The sequence below is a fragment of the Camellia sinensis genome, chromosome 8, assembly GCF_055761805.1.
Source record: "Camellia sinensis isolate YWXY chromosome 8, ASM5576180v1, whole genome shotgun sequence".
Classification (NCBI taxonomy): domain Eukaryota; kingdom Viridiplantae; phylum Streptophyta; class Magnoliopsida; order Ericales; family Theaceae; genus Camellia; species Camellia sinensis.
This window is the reverse complement of record NC_138968.1, coordinates 55,643,850-55,664,728: the sequence shown is the minus strand read 5'-3', so window position 1 is coordinate 55,664,728 and position 20,879 is coordinate 55,643,850. Positions and strand designations below refer to the sequence as shown.

The following is a 20,879-nucleotide window of genomic DNA, read 5'->3' as shown; positions in this document are numbered from 1 at the left end:
CATGATAATTACAGCATGGCATCAATTTGATAAGTGTCACATTCTCAGAAGTTTTGCTATGCAGCTGCTTAAATATTTACTGCAGCACTACTAATCAGTTACCGTAACTGACAACAGCAATCCTACTCGCAGTAATCTGAGATTTTGCATTTTTGGTCATGGAATTTTTTTATTTTTTTAGTTTTGTACATCAGAATACAAATATACAACTCAAAAGGGGGGAAGAGTCTGAAACATAGGAACATTTGGAAACATGATAAACAATTCATTTTGTACCTCCCATTATTTTAACAACCAAACCAGAAAAAGGAGGAAGAAAAGGCCAAGAACAGCCACATTAGAAGGTGACTCCAGCCAAAATGTTATTTCAGAAATATAAGGAAATGTGGATATATCCCATGTATCAATCAAACAACCAAATGCCAACCGAACCGCAGAAAATAAGACACGGATGACCCAAATAGTCAGTTCTTAGAAATCACAAAGATACACACAAACAAACAATCAAACAAAACAGGTCCACGCAAAAGTAGATCATAAACAATGATATAGAGAGGCGTTTCAAGCTTCTGGAACAGAGGCCGTTGGGCGCTTCACTGATGCAGACTTGATAAGATGGTTGTAGCTCCCTTTCTCCTTAAAAAGCTGGGAGAAATGGTGTTTGCAATACAAAATCCCTTCAAGGGCTGCATAATTTGATGGAGATATAGCACAGCCACCGTGAGAGCACTTAAAACATGACTTATGGTAGGACTGGCTCTCCACAGTTACCTGAAAATAGTTATTGAAACAAACCCTAATAATATAAGTTGGCTATATTGACAAGACTGCAAAAGCACAACAAACTTAATATATAACTAGAGAGCCTGATTGTCTTAGTTCAGATGGTAACCCAATTATAGGATTTGCACATTTCAAAAAAATATTCACTAAAAACCAAATATCAATCAACTCCATATCATAGACAAAGCAGTTTTGGAATTGTCTTTCAATCCAAGGAATAACCTATATCATTGCGCTTCGTAATAGTGGAAGGGAAATTCTATTTGCATATCACTATTACCCAGAGTTTACACCACTATCTTATATTTTTTTTATTACCATTATGCTCCTCAATGAAATTACCTTTTAGGACAAAATCCTAAATCCCCTCAACACACACCAGCCACCACCACCACCATAAACACCAGCCACCGGTAGGGGTGTTCACGGGTTGGTTTGGATCGGTTTCACTATCAACTCGCCACCCAAACCGACCATTATGGGTGAGCGAAATGGACATTCGATTTCGACTGAGTGTCTGTTCGAAACAGCATACATTGGTTAGATAGTTTGCCAGTCGGATTCGGTTGAGCTCTCGCATGAGTCTTCCATCAACAACTGAGCTTATCCCCTTTCCCACACAAACATACATGCATATCTGAGAGGGACGAAGAAAGCAAGAAGAACATTGTACTCTAATGTTGAGATTCACAGCTAATTCGATCCAACTCAGAAGCATCAAAATAGAGTAATCTAGATGTTGATTGTTGATGACCCAAATGAACTAGTTGTCGCTGCAAACCATTATGATCAGAGAGGGGATGAAAGAGGGGAAGTATGGTGTTTCAAGCAAACGATGAAAGGATGAGAGAGCATAATCTCAGATGTGTGAGAAAAAAGAGAGAAAATATTAGTAACACTACCTCTATATATGGATATATATATATATATATAAACTCAAAGCTATCACAGCATTATGTATGGATGTGATGTGATCATGATCATGTATATATATAATGCATGTATGGAAAATATCACCAATCACCTAGGTCACTGTGTTATGTACAGAAAGGTTAGTCACTATACTACTCTCTTATATATAGGCATTTATTAATTTTCTTTTTTGCATATGAAATCTGAGAATATGAAAAGTTTTAACACCTTTTGAGCCTTGTGCTACTCACTCCTCTCTATATGTATATAATTACTGATACTTTTAATGATATCATGTGAATGTACTTTATCTTCTATCAGATAACTTTTTTCGGTCAGTTCGAGTTGACCGGTTTTCATAAGAAGCCTGTGCACCAACCGAAACATTCCCAAATCTTACATATTTCAACCAAGCCGGCCGTGAAGACGCTTTGAAACCGACCACAAACACTCGGTTTGGTCGGTTTCAACGGATGGTTCGGTTTTTTGAACACCCCTAGCCACTAGTGAACATCCTCCCTCCTCAGCCCTATCGCTGCCTCCACCCCGCAACCACAACCATTACAACAACCATCCCTGACGACCCACCACCATCTCACCTCTCATCACCCAAAGATCACTACCATCACAACTCACCTCTGGCCGTCGACCGATCATGCACAGTCCGTAGAGAGAGATAGAGAAATCTATGGCACTAGGAGGCACCAATGGGACCGCAATAGGTAGGTGGTTGTGCGTCGCGACGGTGGGGGGCAGTGGCAGTAGGAGGCTGCAATGGTAGAGAGGCAGCGGCGACAGGATCTACAATGGTAATGAGGCAGTGGGGGTGAGGGGTGGTGACCAGAGGGGCTGGGTAGGCAACCGGTGGTTGGCAAGGTTAGGTTTTGTTGGAGGAGATGAGAGTAATATGATATTATATGAAAATTGGTGGTGTGTATTGAGACAAATTCAACATATTCAATTTGTGTGTGGTGTGAACTGAGTAGATGGTGTGTAAATAGAATTTCTCATAATGGAATTTAAATTTTGTTTACAAAATATCATGAAATTTTCCCCAACTCCCTATAAACTCTATGAAATGCATGAAATTCTTATGGAAGAAAAAAAAAGAATTTTCTACTAAAATTGAAATTTGCAATAGATACTAATGGAAAGAATTTGATAGGAGTGTAAGAAAGATGACACAACCTTTTATTACTACTACTTGTTTTGGCACTAAGAATACTTATTTGAATCCTTATGATAGGGTAAATTTGGTTATATTTTTAGTGTTATATCGGCGAAAATCTCATTTCTTTTGGAGCGAAGTCAGGTTTAGCATCTTATCATTCAAAGCCCGAAGAAAGAACAAAGGTTGTGGTAGAACGGTGACCAATACAACTATAGTACACCATCTGTAGATTCCCCTTCAATTTTCCTACTCATCCATCCAAAGGACCTCCATCTCAACAATGACCTAAGTCAATAAAGATGTTGCATTTTCGCTGCCAAGAGACAAACAAATTGGTTTTTATACATTCTATCTCTTGTGCTTCAAAAACTCATTCTCAATGATCTGCTTTGTATATTGATCACAACTCACTCAACCTTATCATATCTCTTGATGAACCATCCACTAACATGGATAACTAGACAAGGACACACTAGCGTCAAAACAAAAGAAGATTCTTAAGCTCACCCTTGGTAAATTTCATTGAATTCCATTGAAGTTGTATTTTTGGCGGTGCATCATCAAGATAGAATCAATTGAACTAACCAAGTCTTCCACAGATCCTAGATAGGAAGAAAAAAATTCTAATACCAGTCACTTCTACTCTGATGCCCACTAGCTAAGTTACAATTTGCAACCACTGTTGTTGTAACAAGCACATGAACCAAGGAAACAGCCCTGTTGATTGACCAGGCACAGATGTGTTCATTCATGTAATTTATCATGTACTGCATTTTTGGCAGCAAACATATCGGCAAACTTATATTTCCAACCAAAATCTTGTGCATAACAAAACTATAAAAAAACAAAAACAAAAACAACAAAACATCACATTCACAGTGCTGCTTGAAAAAGTTTCTCTGCAAAAACTAACACACAAAAAGCAATTGGAAGGTTTTTGTTTTTTTTCCAGAAGATAGCAGTTAGCATGTTACTTGTTATATCACCACACAGGCCAACATCTCCCGATAGAGTTGAACTTGAGACCTCACCCCCTTGGCACCAAAGTGCCCTCTCCATGACCACTAGAGCAATTGCCGGGAGTCAAAAGCAAATGGAAGCAGAAAAGAATTAATTTGTATTTTAAATACTACATAATTTGATCCAACTGAAGCACCAACACCTAACCCAAAATACAGCACTAAAGTAACAACCAGATCCTCCCACACATGCATGCTTTTGATGCAGGACTCAGCACACACCAGCCTAGATTGAGATCTCCTGAGAAACCTCCTTGTTTCCTCTTTCCAGATAGTGCCTGAGTTCTTCTGCTATGCTCTGCAACTCCTGAGAAAATGCTTGCTGCGCGATAGAAGGATTGGGTGTGTCTGAACCAGAACTGTTTGGTGATCCCTCACCAATGTGCTGGCTTGTTGCAACATTCTTTCCTCTACCTCTTCATGACATTTTCCCCTAGTAACTCCTTAGGGTCCCGCAGGGCATACCAAAAATGTTTGCACAAAAATGTGATTTTGGCTAACACAAAAGGATTTGAGTGCGGGGCATGCCAACGCAAAGTATGCCTACGTGTATGAAAATGTTTGGAAAATCTGACTTTGCAAAATAGGGGATTGTGTGACATCCAATGGGATAAAACCTCCTGATTCTTGTTTTGCCTCAATGAAGAGGACTTAAAATTTCCTAAGAGTTTGAAAAATCAGGAAGAGATATAGACAAAAGGAAATAAACACAAAAAACACTAACTTTATATATTCAAGTGGATTAAACATACTAAAGTGCAAGAACAAGTGTAAATACAATAAAAACTGAGTTACACATGATTGAACAGGAGCGGAAGCGAAGGAGCCTGGCCATTTAGAAGAATAGTAGTTTGGGAGCGCTTATATAATATTTTTATTAAAAATATTTTTAATTTATCTGTATAATTTTTTTTAATTTTTAATTGACATATATATATGTTATAAAGGAGTTTTAAATTTTTTATTTTTATATAATATTTAATTAATTAAATACAACATAAAAAAGTATTTTTTAAAATTGAATAGTAGGTAAAAATTCATTCTAAATATAAAAACAAAATAAATTAATAAATTCAAATATTAATTTAAACTTTAAATTACAAAGACCAAAAAAATAATGAAGCCATATTATTAAATCTTGAAAACATAGAGACCAATAAAAATAATAGAGTTATATTCTTGAATCTATAAAAACACATAGACCAATAAAAGTAGTGGAGTAAAAGAAATGGATTAATATTATTTAAAATACATAAATTCATTACCTTTAAATATAATATAATATAATATAATAAATTCATTACCCATTAAATAAATCCTAGAATACCGAGAGAGAGAGAGAGAGAGAGAGAGAGAAGAAACCACCAAGAGAGAAAAGAAGAAGATGGAACTATAGAGAAGAAGTTGAGAGAGAGAGAGAGAGAGAGCAAAAGAACGAGAGACAGTGAGATTGAGAAAGAAGACGACACAGACAGAGAGATCGAGAGAGGGAAGAAGAGATCACGATCGCGATAGCTTCATTGTTGGACAGATTTGCGTTTCTCTCACATGAGAAGCGCAATTCTTATGCGATTCTTCTTCAGAAGCACAGAATCGCGATTCTTCCTCAAGTGCGTCTTCATGTTACACGATTCTTGCTACTAAGATAAAAATCCCACTAGTGGCCAACACAAACTAACTTAACACTTAACTAGGGCTAAATTATGGCAAAGATGCCTTTTAAGATGCTAAAATATGCTAAACTAGGGCTAATAACATTGATGCTAAGTGTAAGTTGTCGAGTTTGATTGATTGAGTGGGGCTTGCTTCATCTTCAAAAGGGCCATTTATAGATGCCAAGTCCTCCTGAAAATCGTGAGCAGCCTTCTAGAAATCAGCAACTACCTCATCAAGTATCTCCACTATCTCTAGATAATGGGGTGTTGGAATGCCTCCAGGTCTACCACCTGTCACGCCAACCTCCTTTCATGCAATTTGTTAGAGTATTCCCCAAGAATAGGTCTGACTAGATCCACCTAACAATCTGGGCCGTTGGGTGGAGGGTAGGGATGTTGGATGATTAACAAATGTCCCATGCTTGGTCAAAGTGACGCCTTTAATATAGGAGCCGTTGGGCACTTCAAATTATAGCCATTGGATAGAGTAAATAGTGGCTACCTCACCTTCTGGATCAATGTCACGTGTTCCACTAGCTGATGCATTTAAACTCAAGAATATCTATATAATTAATATAAATATATATATATATATGCCTACGTGATCATGTTCCCTAGTTTCTAGGAATTAAGCTAATGAAGCTCATGATTGCATCATTGCACCTATCCATCAAATTCCTAAATTTGTCACAACTTGCATATGCTAAAGTGACAAGCCTTGAGTCACCAATTGGCCACGTGGTAAACCCTTAATGGTTTGTCATTTTTTGTACAAACACTGCCCCCTCAAGCCTTACTCTTGAACAAAGGGTGAGGCTTGATTGGATTTGAAGTAATCACTTCTGCCGCCAAGATCTCCTCCTCAATTGGGATTCCTTAGCTTTCTGGTGGCACATCTTTCATAAATTTAAAATTCGCATTGATTCTCCCCCAATCGTTGAACTTATCAGACCGTTATAAACACCTAAGGACTCAGCCATTTTTTCCCACTTTCTTTTTCTTCACACTCGTCTTCTTCCTGTTAGAATAGGAAATAATATTTTATTCTTATTTGATTTTATTTTCCTTTAATTGATGTAATGGGCTGACCCATAATTTATACCTTATGGCATTCGTGTAATTACTCATTATTATCAATATAAAAGGGGATGCGGTTTAACTCATTCCCTATCACTTTCTCTTCTCTAAACTTACATGGTATCAAAGCCATGCCCTAGCCACCTCTTCTTCTCTATTACCCATCACTACACGTGATCTCCTCTCCTATATACCATACGACAACTCCCAAACAGCCACCCGACAGCCTCGTCTCTCCTTCCTCTACCCTCGACAGCCTCCACCAGGTCTCCCAATCTCTTCTCTCCCTTCGACAGTCATCACCCAAGCTTCCCTTTCCCTCGGCAAGCCTCTCCAGCCACTGTCGAGGGTTCCCAGGGTGCCAACCAGCCTTTTTGCTAGTCTGGTCAAGGTCGCCAGTCCCTCTCGAGTCGCCTGGGGTGGTCGCTTTCATTGATGACTGTTCTAGGGCCTCTTATGTATATCTGCTGAAAGATAAGAGTGAAGTGTCTTCTGTGTTTTAAAACTTTCCAAGAATGGTTTGCACTCAGTTTGGGGCCGTTGTAAACATTTTGCGTTCTGATAATGAGGGAGAATATATTGACTTTGGTCTTGCCAGTTATTTTGCTACTCCTGCATTATTCACCAAACTTCTTGCACTAATACTCCTTAACAAAATGGTGTTGCAGAAAGAAAAAATCGCCATCTCCTTGATGTGGCCCGTTGTCTACCCTTTGAAATGCGTGTCCCTCGATCATATTGGGAAGAAGCGGTTCTCACTGCAACTTATTTGATTAATTGTCTTCCCACCCAAGTCCTTAAAAAATGAACCCCTCTTCAGGTTTTGTTCAAGCCCACGTCTTTTCGGTTCTTCCCCTAAGACCTTTGAATGTGTTCGTTTTGTCCATAATCATTCCCCACTTGTGGTAAATTGGATCCTAGATCTCTTAAGTGTGTTTTCCTGGGTTACTCTGTCACCAAAAAGGGCTATAAGTGTTATCATCCTCCATCACGTAAATGGTTTGTCTCCATGGATATCACTTTCTTTGAGTCTCAGTCTGTCTTTCCAACCTCCTCATTGTCACAGTCATCCCTTCAGAGGGAGCCTTGGTGTGAAGAGATTCCTGTGCCACCAGTGGTAGAACAGATAGAGGATGTTGAACTAGCAGAAGAAAACAACAAAGTTTATGTCAGGGACAAAGATAGACAGAAAATCACCTAGATGCAAGAGACTACTTTCCCTCTTCTACTGCCAACCTCTTCTCCAGATGAGTGTCCAAAGTCACCCCCCTCTCCTAAGAGTCCAAGTAATTCTAATCCTAATGCTCCTATGCCTGAGTTTTCAGATCTTGATGTTCCCATTGCTAATAAGAAGGGAGTTAGGTCATGTACTCATCATCCTATTACTAATCGTGTCTCTTATTCTAATCTGCCTCCCTCATATAAAACTTTCCTGTCTAAAATTTCTTCTGAGCCTACCTAACAATTTTTAGGATGCTCTCCCTATTCCTGAATGGAAACATGCCCTGATGGAGGAGATGAGAGCTCTCAGCAAAAATAACACTAAGGAGTTAGTGGAGTTACCTAGAGACAAAAATCCAATTAGGTGTAAGTGGATGTACACTGTGAAACACAAACTACACGGTTCCATAGAACGGTACAAAGCAAGACTGGTTGCTAAGAGTTTTACTCAGACTTATGGGGTAGATTACCAGGAGACATTTGCACCGGTTGCTAAGATGAACAATATGAGAATACTACTCTCTCTTGCAGCAAATTTAGATTGGCCACTTCATCAGTTTGATGTGAAGAATGCATTCCTTCATAAAGACCTAGAAGAAGAGGTCTATATGGATATCCGTCCTGGTTTTGAGGATGCTAGGTCCAAAGGCAAAGTGTGCAAGCTCCGGAAGTCACTTTATGGGCTAAAGCAATCCCCTAGGGCTTGGTTTGAAAAGTTTGCTCAAGCTATGTTGAGATATGGGTTCAAGCAAAATCAAGCTGATCACACCTTATTTGTGAAACACTCCTCCCTTGGTAAGACCACAACTCTTATTGTCTATGTTGATGATATTGTTATGACAGGAGATGATGTTGAGGAGATTCCTCGGTTGAAGGAATACTTAGCCAAGGGGCTTGAAATCAAAGACTTAGGCAATTTGAAGTATTTTTTGGGCATTGAAATAGCTCAGTCCAAGGATGGCATCTTCATATGCCAGAGGAAGTATATACTTGACTTGCTAAAGGAAACTAGAATGCTTGGAGGTAGACCATGTGATACACTTCTAGAACCGAGCCAGAATCTAAGTGAGGATCAATTCAGTGGACCCAAAGATACCAAAGGCTAGTGGGTAAGCTCATATACTTATCACACTCACGTCCAAACATTGCCATTGCAATGAGCATGGTTAGCCAGTTTATGCATGCTTTTAGAAATTTTCACTTAGAGGCAATTATGAGAATCCTGAGATATCTGAAGGTTTCTCCTGGAAAGGGTCTCTATTTCTCAAAACATAGACATCTTAGTGTGGAGGCATTCACTGATGCAGATTGGGCTGGATCAATCACTGAAAGACGATCAATTTTTGGATATTGCACATTTGTTGTAGGCAACCTAGTCACGTGGCGAAGTAAGAAACAAAATGTGGTTGCTAGATCTAGTGCTGAGGCAGAGTTCAGGGCTACGACTCAGGGTGTACGTGAGTTGCTATAGATTAGACTATTGTTGCAAGACTTAGGGATCCATCAGACCGATTCCATGAGATTGTACTGTGACAACAAAGCCGCCATCAACATAGCTCATAATCCAGTTCAACATGACAGAACCAAGCATTGGAGATTGATAGGCACTTCATCAAGAAAAAACTTACTAGTCGCACCATATGTATTTCATTTGTGAAGAACGAGGACCAACTAGCAAATGTTCTCACCAAGGGAATAGAGAGCAAACCATTCAACAAGCTGGGCATGAGAGATATCTTCGCACTAGCTTGAGGGAGAGTGTTAGAATAGGAAATGATATTTTATTCTTATTTGATTTTATTTTCCCTTGATTGATGTAATGGGCTGGCCCATAATTTATACCTTATAGCATTCCTGTAATTACTCATTATTATCAATATAAAAGGGATAAGGTCTAACTCATTCCCTATCACTTTCTCTTCTCTAAACTTACACTTCCTCCAAAATTTCTGAATCTTCAAAGTTTTGCATCCATCGCAACAAAAAGGTTTACTTGTACACCCAAAGACCTCAAATGTGTTGGGAACACCATTGCAAAGCTCATCACTGACCACAAACGTCCTTCGTTTACAGGCTACCTCATCTCGGTCCCCTCTCTGCTTGCTTCGTCAACTTAGGGCCCATATGGCCTTAGGCCATCTCTCCAAAGTCCATATTACCATTTCTGGAAGCTTACTACCTTTCTTTGGAGGGACATGTTCCCTTTGCTTCTAAAATCCTACCAAAGTGAGAGAAGTACTGTACCAACACTCCCATTCGACTTTGGCCTTCAGTTACTCCACCATACATTGAGTAGCTCAACGACGTTGTTGCTACCAAGGGAGAGCTTTGGAAGGAGATCGGCATCTATGATTTGATCACGCTAAGTCGTTCCACCAGGAAGTTAGACAAAGGCTGCCTCCTTGCCGCAAGCCAATTCTAGTCAGTTTCTACAAACTCCTTCCACTTCTGTTTGGGGTGATGCCACCCACCATCCAGGATTTGGGGTTCTTGGCTGGAATTCGCCCTCATGGCGAAGAGGCCAATGCACTAATCTCCTGCAAGAGTATTTCTTTTTCCTACCCAGATCGCAACTCACTCTCCTATGGCTTCTTTCTCAAAGATCGGAAAAAAGTTAAGGGAGAAGTTACTGAGGAAACGCATGTCTCCTTCTTAACCTATTGGCTAAACAAATTCATCTTCTATTTGTCGTCCCACAAAGCGACTAAGGACTACACAGACTTAGCCAAGTCCTGGTCTGTTGGCAGAAAGTTGGCCTAAGCTCCTATCATCTTAGCTCACTTGTACCAAAGCATGAAGGAGCTTGTGGACTCCGAATTCACTGGATGTGTTGGGCCACTCTAGCTTCTACAATTTTGGCCATAGGCTTATTTCCCTTAATTCCGTCTAGAGAAACCTTCTGTAGAGGCTGCTTCAAGCTGTTTTGGAGCCTCCTACATGAATGTTGAATGCTGGAACTTTTCTTTTAACAAGTGTTTCACCTTCTTCAACCAATAGTTGGTTACCATAAAGAGCAAGCAATGGCTCCCTTTCAACCAATCTGAAGCTCCTAACTGGAAGCAAACATTTCCTGGCCAAAATGCTCCTTCAAGTTCTAAACAAAAGGAAGTTTGGGCCAGCTTCCTTGTTTCAAGAGATTTGCCCTGCGGAATGTCATACTCCCCCAACAAAAAATGTGGGATTGAATATTACAACGCTGCTCAACTCACCAGGCAGTTTGGCTTGACTCAGTTGCTTTTGTTTCCTCCTTTCCAATCAAAAAATGACTCCTTCATTGGAAGGCCTGTTCTAGATATGCAAGAGAATGAGAGAGTTGTTCAGACCTTCTTCCAGCTGAAACAAAACTTCAACCTCCTTCCCTTTGATGAGGCCACTGACACCGCTAATGAATTCCACGTGTGGTGGAGTCTTCATGTGTCGAAGAACTTTTCTACCCCTATCAATGATATTCAGTCCAAAATCTCTCCTAAAATGACTCCTTCATTGGAAGGCCTGTTCTAGATATGCAAGAGATTGAGTGAGTTGTTCAGACCTTCTTCCAGCTGAAACAAAACTTCAACCTCCTTCTCTTTGATGAGGCCACTAACGCCTCATCTTCTTCAAAAGGTATTCCACGTGTGGCGGAGTCTTCATGTGTCCAAGAACTTTTCTACCCCTATCAATGATATTCTGTCCAAAATCTCTCCTAACAGTGCCCACAAGAAAAAGGAGAAAACTGTTGCACCCTCTACTTCTTCAAAAGGTAAGAAAGGTAAACCTCCCTCCTTTGAAATCTATGCTTCCATACTTTGTTTTGAAAAATTCAAGTGTAAATAGAACCCTCATGACCTGGAAGGTATGGCACGTGCAACGAAAGTTCGCCTTAAGGAGATTGAAGATGAACAACAAAATAAGGCCAATGCTGCTTTCTTCAAGGCATTTCTAAAATTTGGCTTTAATGTTCCTCCTATACAAAGTTTTTACAAGCCTTACGAGAGGACAATTCCTTGAGAACGAAGGAGGATTATTGTCAACGATGAGCTTCGCAATGGTGTTCCCAACACTGTTGGGGTCGTTGGGGGTAGAGGTAAATCTTTTTGTCGCCATGGATGCACAAACTTTGAAGTTTCAAAAATTTTGGCAGGAGAGAGAAGATGAGTTTGAAGAAGAAGAAAGTGGGAGAAAGTTTCTAAGTCCTTGAGTATTTATAAGGGTAGATGGGCTCAAGGATTTGATAAGGATCATTTTTTAATTTTAAATTCATGAGTCCGGCCGCCAGAAAACTAAGGAATCCTAATTAATTAGGACAGCTATCAGGAGATCTTGCTGGCAGAAGAGATAAATCCAAATCCAATCAAGCTTCACCCTTTCGTCAAGAGTAAGGCTTGAGGGGGGCAATGTTTGTGCCAAAAATGACAATATAATAAGGGGATGCCACGTGGCCAGTTGGTGACTCAAGGCTTGTCACTTTAGCATATGCAAGTGGTGGCAGATTTTGGGATTTGATGGATGTGGTGCAATCATGAGCTTGATTAGCTCAATCCCTAGAAACTACGGAGCATGATCGCGTGGGCAAATATATATATATATTATTAATTATATATATTCTTAGGTTTAATGCTTCAGCTTGTGGGACACGTGGCATTGATCCAGACACGTGGCCTTGATCCAGAAGGTGAGGCAGCCACTATCCACTCCATCCAATGGCTATAATTAGAAGTGCCCAATGGCTCCTATATTAAAAGCGTCACTTTGACCAAGTGTAAAATTAAAAAATGATCCTTATCAAATCCTTGAGTCCATCCATACTTTATAAATACTCAAGGACTGAGAAACTTTCTCCCACTTTCTTCTTCTTCAAACTCATATTCTATCTCTCTCCAAACATTTTGAAACTTCAAAGCTTGTGCGTCCATGGCGACAAAAAGATTTACCTCTACCCCCAAAGACCCCAACGATGTTGTTGGGAACACCATTGCGAAGCTCATTGTTGACAACAATCCTCACAGGTTATCTCATCTCAATCCCTTCTCTCCTTACGTCGTCAGCACAACGGCAATATGGCCTTGGACCAACTCTGCAAGCTCCATACCCTCCTTTCTTAGAAACCTACTACCCTTCTCTTGAGGGGCATCTCCCCTTGAGAATAAGAAACGTATCTTAACATTTATTCCAAATCTTGAAAAATCATCTCGACCAACTAGATTCAGCAGATGTTAAAGGGAAATATTACCAAAGCAATGGTTACAAAGTACAACCAACCATCCACCAAAAAAATTACAAAACCAACTTCGACTTTTACCTATACATAAAATAATAACAGAGGAAGAAGCGTGATTAAATGCCATCCTCCAAGAGCTATAGTATTTGAAATCTTTGTTTTTGGTATAACATTTTTCATTTTCACTTTAATACCAAGACTCTAACTACTAAATTCCAGAACAAATTGGTACTAAGCCTGTCTTGTCTTGCCAACAAAATCAAGAAGCTGCAAAGTCATTGTAAATATAGCTGAGACCTCCATTGCTTAGAAATTAACCTGGCTGTATTACCAAAATCATCACCATCCCCTAAGGCAACCATCTCATCATGATGTATTGAGGTAATGGCACAGGATCCATCAAAGAAAATTCAAATCGATGGGGTGTGTGCAACTTAAATTGCTTCTTAATAGGAAACCTAAGATTTTAATATTATATAAATATAAGAACTTAAATGGAAATAAGTAACTATTTGACAAAATAACGTCTCCCCCTACCATCTATACCTCATATAAAGCAACAACCATTTAAGTGAGCTTATTTCATTCAACTCATGGATTTGTACTTGCACCTCACATGCATGCACACACCTACATACAAAGGGCATGCACCTAAAACCAGGGGAGAAATTTAAACAATGAGACTGCGTGCAAAAGCAAGTCCTGAAGTATTCAATCATTATTTAAGACTAAGATAAGAGTATCCAACCAAACTTAATGCCCTTAGTTCCTTCGTTTTGTGTTGTCTATGCTTATAAAATAAATATAGAACATAAACTCAATTAAAAATTAAATACTTCAAAGTCAACTCACTTTTATAGGCATTTCAATATTGAAAAGAAGCAGAAGACTATGCGCTCAACCCCACCCCTACACACATGTAGGGCAATCTCAAAAATGGCAATAAAATGACAATTACCTATAATGCCCCTAAGAAGCATTACCAATTTAAAGCCCATAATTTTAAAAGGGTTTCAATTTAACCCGTCCGTAGAAGTTCGTTTATCACATTAACGAAGAAAGGATAAATTAGTCCTTTTACCCATAATTCCATGAATAATTTTGTAAATTTACCTATATAATTTTGTTACTAAATGCGCACACCGATTTTTGTCTACAGCCTCCTACCCCCACCTCCCCACCTCCTCCGCTACTATCCACTACCATCACTTCCCCCACTATGCTGCCACTTCCCCTACCCCTACTCCCATCTATATATTGCAGCCTCCCCCATCCCAAACTTCCCTATCTCCCCCAACCTTTTCTCCACAACCTCCCCACCTCCTCCCTACCTTCCCTGCAATATATAGTTATGTGTATATATATATACACACAAGTTATAAATCAAAAAGAGAACATGAATAGTATTGCAATTAAAGTTCATTCAAGGCTTAGTACGCTGTTGTATTCAAGTTGATTACATGCTAGGCAACAATCCGTTGGAGCTTCATTTTTAGTTGATGCATTACTAGCTGTAGTGACAGGTACGTATTTACAAACTACAAGTTAGATTTATTCGGTGATAAACCCTCAGATCTCCAAATAAAATAAAAGAAAAACTCTCAAATTGGACCACTTTTGCGCGACCCAATAACTTGGTAATGGCGATTACAAATGCAAAGAGGGTGGCACACAATTGCGAAGGAGGAAAAGAAAGGCACGAGGCAGTGAGGAAAAGGAAGAGGATAGGCAATGGTGGAAAGCAAGACAACACTGGATTGGGGGGGGGGGGGGGGGGGGGGGGGCGAAGAAAGGCACTAGGCAGTGGGGAAAAGGAAGAGGATAGGCAATGGTGGAAAGCAAGGCAACACTGGAATTTTTTTTTTTGGGGGGGGGGGGTGTGTGGAAGAAAGGCACTAGGCAGCGAGGAAAAGGAAGAGGATAGGCAATGGTGGAAAGCAAGACAACACTGGATTTGGGGGGGTGGGGGGGTGTTGCGATGATGAGTAAATGGGGAGAGAGTGGCTGATGAAAGTAAAGAAAGAAGGGAAACGGTGACATTGAGTGGGGGTGAAGACACTAGTGGTGCAGTGACAGTAGCGGTGGTTGTGGCAAAGGCAAAAGCGGAAGCGAATGCGAATGGGAAGGGGAAAAGGAAGGGGAAGGGGAAGTGGCTGAAAATGAATGAAAGGTGGGTTGATTCAATCTGGTGAAGTGCATAGTATTGTTTAAATGTGTGGTTAGGATTAGATCACATGGTACTTATAATTTGGTGTAAGTGAAGTGAAAATTGAATTGCCAATCAGATTTAAAGAAGGAATAAAAAATTGCCAGGTATTATGTAGAATCTTTTCGTCGTTAGTGTGATAAACAAATTTGGATGGATGGGTTAAATTGAAACCTATTTAAAAGTATATAGTTTGAATTGACAAAATTAAAAGATTAGGTTTTAATTTGTTACTAAGATAAAACCTTGCGATTTTTTTTCCCAAGATTTTATTTATAATTTTCTATTTGTGTTTATTTAACTTTATTGGTAGTTTAATTAGTACATAATATTTATTGGTAGTAATTAGGATCTTAGTGTATTTAGTTCCTTATTAGATTAAGTTTCGAAATAATTATATGATCTAGTTTCCTATTTCTAATTTGGGGTTTCTAGCCTATATTTGTTAAGGTTTTGCATTGTAATAGTCAGCTTTGGTTAATGAGAATTAATAGTTTTTTGTTGTGGCCATTGTGTTAGGGTTGTGGCCATCTTCTTCCTCTCCTCTCTTTCTTCCCTTGCTCTTTCTCTATTGTGTTCTAGAACACATGGTCACAAATATAGACACAAATATGGCTATTTTAGCAGATAACTTTAAGTAATACTCCAAATTTCTATATTAAGAATTTCATTATGTAAAAGATGAATTTCAATATCTAGTTGGCCACCATGACTTTCCTAAAGGCTTAGTCCCTAGGGATAGGTCATGGGTTCAACTCTCCCTAAGGGGAGTTGAATTAAGGGGGTAAGCACTTGGTGTTTTGCAAAGGGTAGGAAGGCTAACTCTCATAGGTATTAATCTAGCAACTAACAACTGACTTTTGCCCATCAAAAATAAAAGGATGAATTTCAATAAGTTCTTTTTGATTAATGTATTATGTATGTTACTATTGTTCTCTTATTAAATTTTTAAAAATTTACAATTGTGTTCTTGTCCTATATTGCCCGTCACATATTTGACTTGTGGTTGCGATGAGCAACATGTCAAATTTTCTTAAAAAGAAAGAAATGTTGGACACACTGGCCTATGTTAGGGAGCATTTGACTCTTGAGATGTACAGCCAAAGTGCTCAAAATAATGAAAAATATTTTTGAATTACGGACACATCCACAAGTATTAGACATGCATTTAGGACTACTTGTCAGTCGTCAGCGTCAAACATGAAGACAACACCATCATAGAAGTGTCCATTCTTAGCAAAATCAAAAGAAGAAGAAATAGAAGTTTCCATGGGTAACCTGCAAGTTTTTTCTCCTTCGTTTTCTTTCCCGCAAACCTTAATTGTATGTCCAACCGCGGTGGATCAGATTAATGAACTAACATTCAAATCGAGTAGGATCTAAAATATTTCCAAATGAAACACTAGAAAATGTGCAATAACCCACAAATACACCACAGGTTAGGCAGTAGTAGTATAAAAATTATAAATAAACGAAAAGACCATCAGGGAATACAACTGGAGATGTTTTACAGCATCTTTTTCTGAGTAAGTACCACAAAGGGTTGAATCATACCTTCTCTAGTGGATAAGCCGTTTTACCACATGTTGCGCATTTTTCTTGCGTACCAGAGAACATGCTGGCAGCTTTGCTAGGCGACCTTGTCTACAAATCACACAAGTTACTAAGAATCAGAGATGACATATTAATAGCTTAAAGAAAAACTCATCCACTTCTGAGTAAAACATGCAGTGGTTGTAGGGAAATTTACCAACTCTGGAGTTAACTTCTCAGCTGACTTTGCAGCTGTAGAAAATGAAATACATTGGGGATTACAAAGATAAAAGGCAAAACTTTTTCAAAACCATACACTTCCTTTGGTGAAATTGAAAGACCTACGTGATTGGAAGTTCTTGTTGAAATTCCCCGACTCCTTGAAGAGCTGATCAAAGTGAGGCTTACAGTATAGAACACCTTCCATTGAGGAGTAATTGCTCAGCTGCAAACAAATTCACCAGGTAAAACAATTGGAATTATTGACATCCACAATCAACAAAATCTAGGTTAATGGCCTGAAAAAGACTGCTCCACAAATCTACCTGTATTTTTCTATTTTTGATGGACAATATATATTGACAAAAAGTCGAAAGCAGACTAATGTGGACACAATAATTACTTTTAATTTCCAACAAAGAGGTATTCAAAAAAATAAGTATATTGAAAAGCGTAGTAAAATAATAATTGTGAAGAAAGAAGCAGATTTTCTAGGTACCTTGAGCGTTCCTTTGCAGTGACTACACTTAAAGCATGCCTTGTGATAAGAAACTCCATCCGCAGACAACAGCTCAACTTGATAAACAGTCTTCTCACAGGCCTTGCACTTCTGCTGTGTGCCGGTGAAAGACATAATAACGAACAAACGTACCTGCTTGCCTGCCATTACAGATTGAAGCACACAAAGAGATAGGAAAATCAAAGTTAAGTGTCTAACCATTCAGGTTTAAAACAAGATCTGATACAGAATCAGTAGAATCAATGAGCTATTTTTTATCCTGATCAGATTGCAACATGTATTGATCCAGTAACTTCGACAATAGAAGCATAAATTGGTAGAGATCTGGTACGGAAGACAATGATTTACTCAATTTCGACTAGTCAAAGACACATACCTTAAGATAGTCAGAAACCGTCGATCTGGGAGCTTCTTGGAGATACAACTCTCGATCAAAGTCAAGAATTCGAACCAAAGACAATTGCCGATGCGAAAATGGAGACCTTTTACAGCCGAAGCTGTGTGTGTATATATATATATATATATAGAGAGAGAGAGAGAGAGAGATTGGGGCTTTTCTACACTGCAGGAAACGGATGCAGCGAACGAGCGAAGCAAAAAATAAAAGAACGAGCGAAATGGAAGATGACAGGGATAGAGAGAGACAGAGAATGAGACAGTCCGTATAAATAGCCATTTAATTTATAATTGGGGGATTTGGTCATAGCCGGTTACTATCTAATTTCTCTTTCAAAAGGAATAAGAATTGTATAAGTACTTTTAAAATTTTTTGATATTTTAAAATTTATTTTTTTTATTATATTATTCTCATATCTATCGGCTCTTTTATTAAGATATTTTTATTATGTATTTTAGAGTAAAATTTTACTCTGTATAAAAATAAAATTTTACTATAAATGAGAGTAAAATTTTACACTCTGAAACTAAAAGTAAAATTTTATTCTGTATAAAAGTAAAATTTTACTTTAAAAAATAAGTAAACTGTAAGACTCTGAAACTAAAAGTAAAATTTTACTCTGTATAAAAGTAAAATTTTACTCTGATTCTGTCAAATGAAAAAGACAGAGCAATAGAACCAGAGTAAAATTTTACTCTGGTTCTATCAAATGAAATTTGATGTTTACTCTGAAAAATGGATGAAACTTTGAGTTTTGAGCTTTGAATCAGACCTATAATCCTTGAATCAATCGATGTTTACTTTGAAAAACATTGAATCATGCCTATAATCCTTGAATCAGGCCTATAATCTGAAAATTTTAGAGAAATCTCAATTTTTCATATCCCGATTCTTCAGATTTTTCAGATTTTACAGATTTTTAAAACTTTGAGCTTTCAAAAATCTATATATTCGAATTCAAATCTTAAAACACACAAACACACACATATATATAGATATATATATATATATATTACAGATCGGAATATGTAGATATATATATATATATTCAAATTCAAATCTCAAAACACATATATATTCGAATTCAAATCTCAAAACACACAAACACACACACACATATATATATATATATATATGTATCAGCGCGATTTGCAAGTTCTCCACAGCTCCGGCCATGGAGGAAGCTAGGATTAGAAGAGAGAGACGAGATAGAAGATGAACAGTTGAAGGAGAGTTGAAGGAGGAGAGTTGAGAAGATGCAGAGAGAGATCGTCGGAGCTTAGGAATGACGCAGCTCTGGCCATGGAGGAAGCTAGGGTTAGAAGTGAGAGACGAGAGAGAAGATAAATTTTGTATCTGGATTGTGTATATGTGAGGGTATAATAGTCTAATAAAATATTTAAATAATAAATTTTGTTTTTTATGCAAGATTTTATAATTATGATGGGGTTTAGAAAGTATAATTTTTTTCTTGGTCCTTCTAACAATGAAAGGAAGGTAAAGAGGGTTTATAGCCAAATTTCCCTTTATACTTTCAAATTTTAAAACCCACACACTCTTACTCTTCAATTCAATAATTTCGGGCTGGAGGTCTATTGGCCTCTTCGGTTCATTTTTATGTTTGGTTTTACTAATTTAAATTATTTATATTTTAAGATTTGTTAAATATATCATTTTTATAAAAATAAGTTGATTAGATAACAACAAATAAGTGTTTGGATTAATTTTGTATACAAAAAATAAACAATAAAAAAATGAATGATTTATACAAAATCAATCTAAACAAGTGGTTTTCGTTATTCGATCAACTTAATTTTTCATAAAAATAATATATTTAATAATTTTAAAATATAAACGGTTTGAATTATCGAAACGAACTTCAAAACCAATCCATTAGGTCAAACTGAGCCGTTCAATCTGGATTCAAACTAAAGACAGTCCATGTCCATGCATAAATATCTTCGCTGGAAATGCATTGGCTCCGTTTTGACTTCTGGACAAAAAATAAAAACAACAATGATTCATCCCCCTTTTCCTCCCACCCCTTTGACCCCCTCTCTCTCTCATTGGTTACATTTTTTTTTTCTTTTTTTTTTTTTTCCTACTCCTCCAATCACCACCCACCACGTAGCAAAGGGGGGTGAGGGGTGACCCCCAAAAGGGGGTCCCAAACATTATTCAAATAAAAAATGGATTCTACAAGTTTGGATTAGACATAAGAGCAATTTTAATGGGTTCATTTTCCTCATTAGGGTAAACAAATCACTTTATTGTTTCAGTTTATTTCAAGTATAAGGTAAAAGTTTACAATAACGTTATGTGCACAACTTGTGTCTAATATCTAGGGTTAGCGATTTTCGACGCTTAAAATTTGTTCCTTTCCTCGTCTCTCTTCGATTATCGTCTCCAAGGGGGAGGGGGAGGGGGAGTTGTGGAAGTTGGTTACCACAATCTGCGGGCATTGATCCAACCTTCTTGTTCCCTTTTTCCTCTCTCCCTTGCTTTTCTCTTTCTCAAACCTGCTGAGCAGTTTCTTCTAGTGGCGGAGCCACCATGTGACCTGCGGAGTCATGTGTGTCTCTGAATTTTTATTTTTTTATTATTTTTACATATGTACATAATAAAATTTTAAATAAAAATAATATTTAGAATAAAATGTTAAGGGTATTTTTAAAGTTATGAAAACAGTAGTAATTGTTTTATTGAAAATGAAGCAATTACAATAAATTATATTTTAATGTATGAAAATTTTGTGAAAAAATCTCAATATAAAGGTAATATTCATCATTATTGATATACAAATATAATTAATCTCACTATATATATATGCAAAAATTACTAAAATATTAGTTACATTTGCATGTAGAGTTCACCCTTCATATATTGTTTTACTATTGGTTGGTGATATCATATATCAATAATGACGTGATATCACTATTATATGAAATTTTCACTCAAATTTTGTA

The 20,879-nt window shown here is 37.8% G+C and overlaps 1 protein-coding gene across 1 annotated transcript; it reads right to left on the bottom strand.

Annotated features, from left to right (window-relative positions):
- Positions 1-312: 312 nt before the first annotated feature.
- Positions 313-18,247, bottom strand: LOC114290305 (LIM domain-containing protein WLIM2b). Its single transcript, XM_082882670.1, has 6 exons — positions 17,893-18,247; positions 17,496-17,656; positions 17,123-17,222; positions 16,995-17,029; positions 16,799-16,888; positions 313-771 (listed from the first exon to the last, which is right to left on the bottom strand). Exons 2-6 carry the CDS (start codon positions 17,628-17,630, stop codon positions 562-564), a joined length of 570 nt encoding a protein of 189 aa, XP_082738796.1. The 5' UTR covers positions 17,631-17,656; positions 17,893-18,247; the 3' UTR covers positions 313-561.
- Between the last annotated feature and the right edge of the window lie 2,632 nt (positions 18,248-20,879).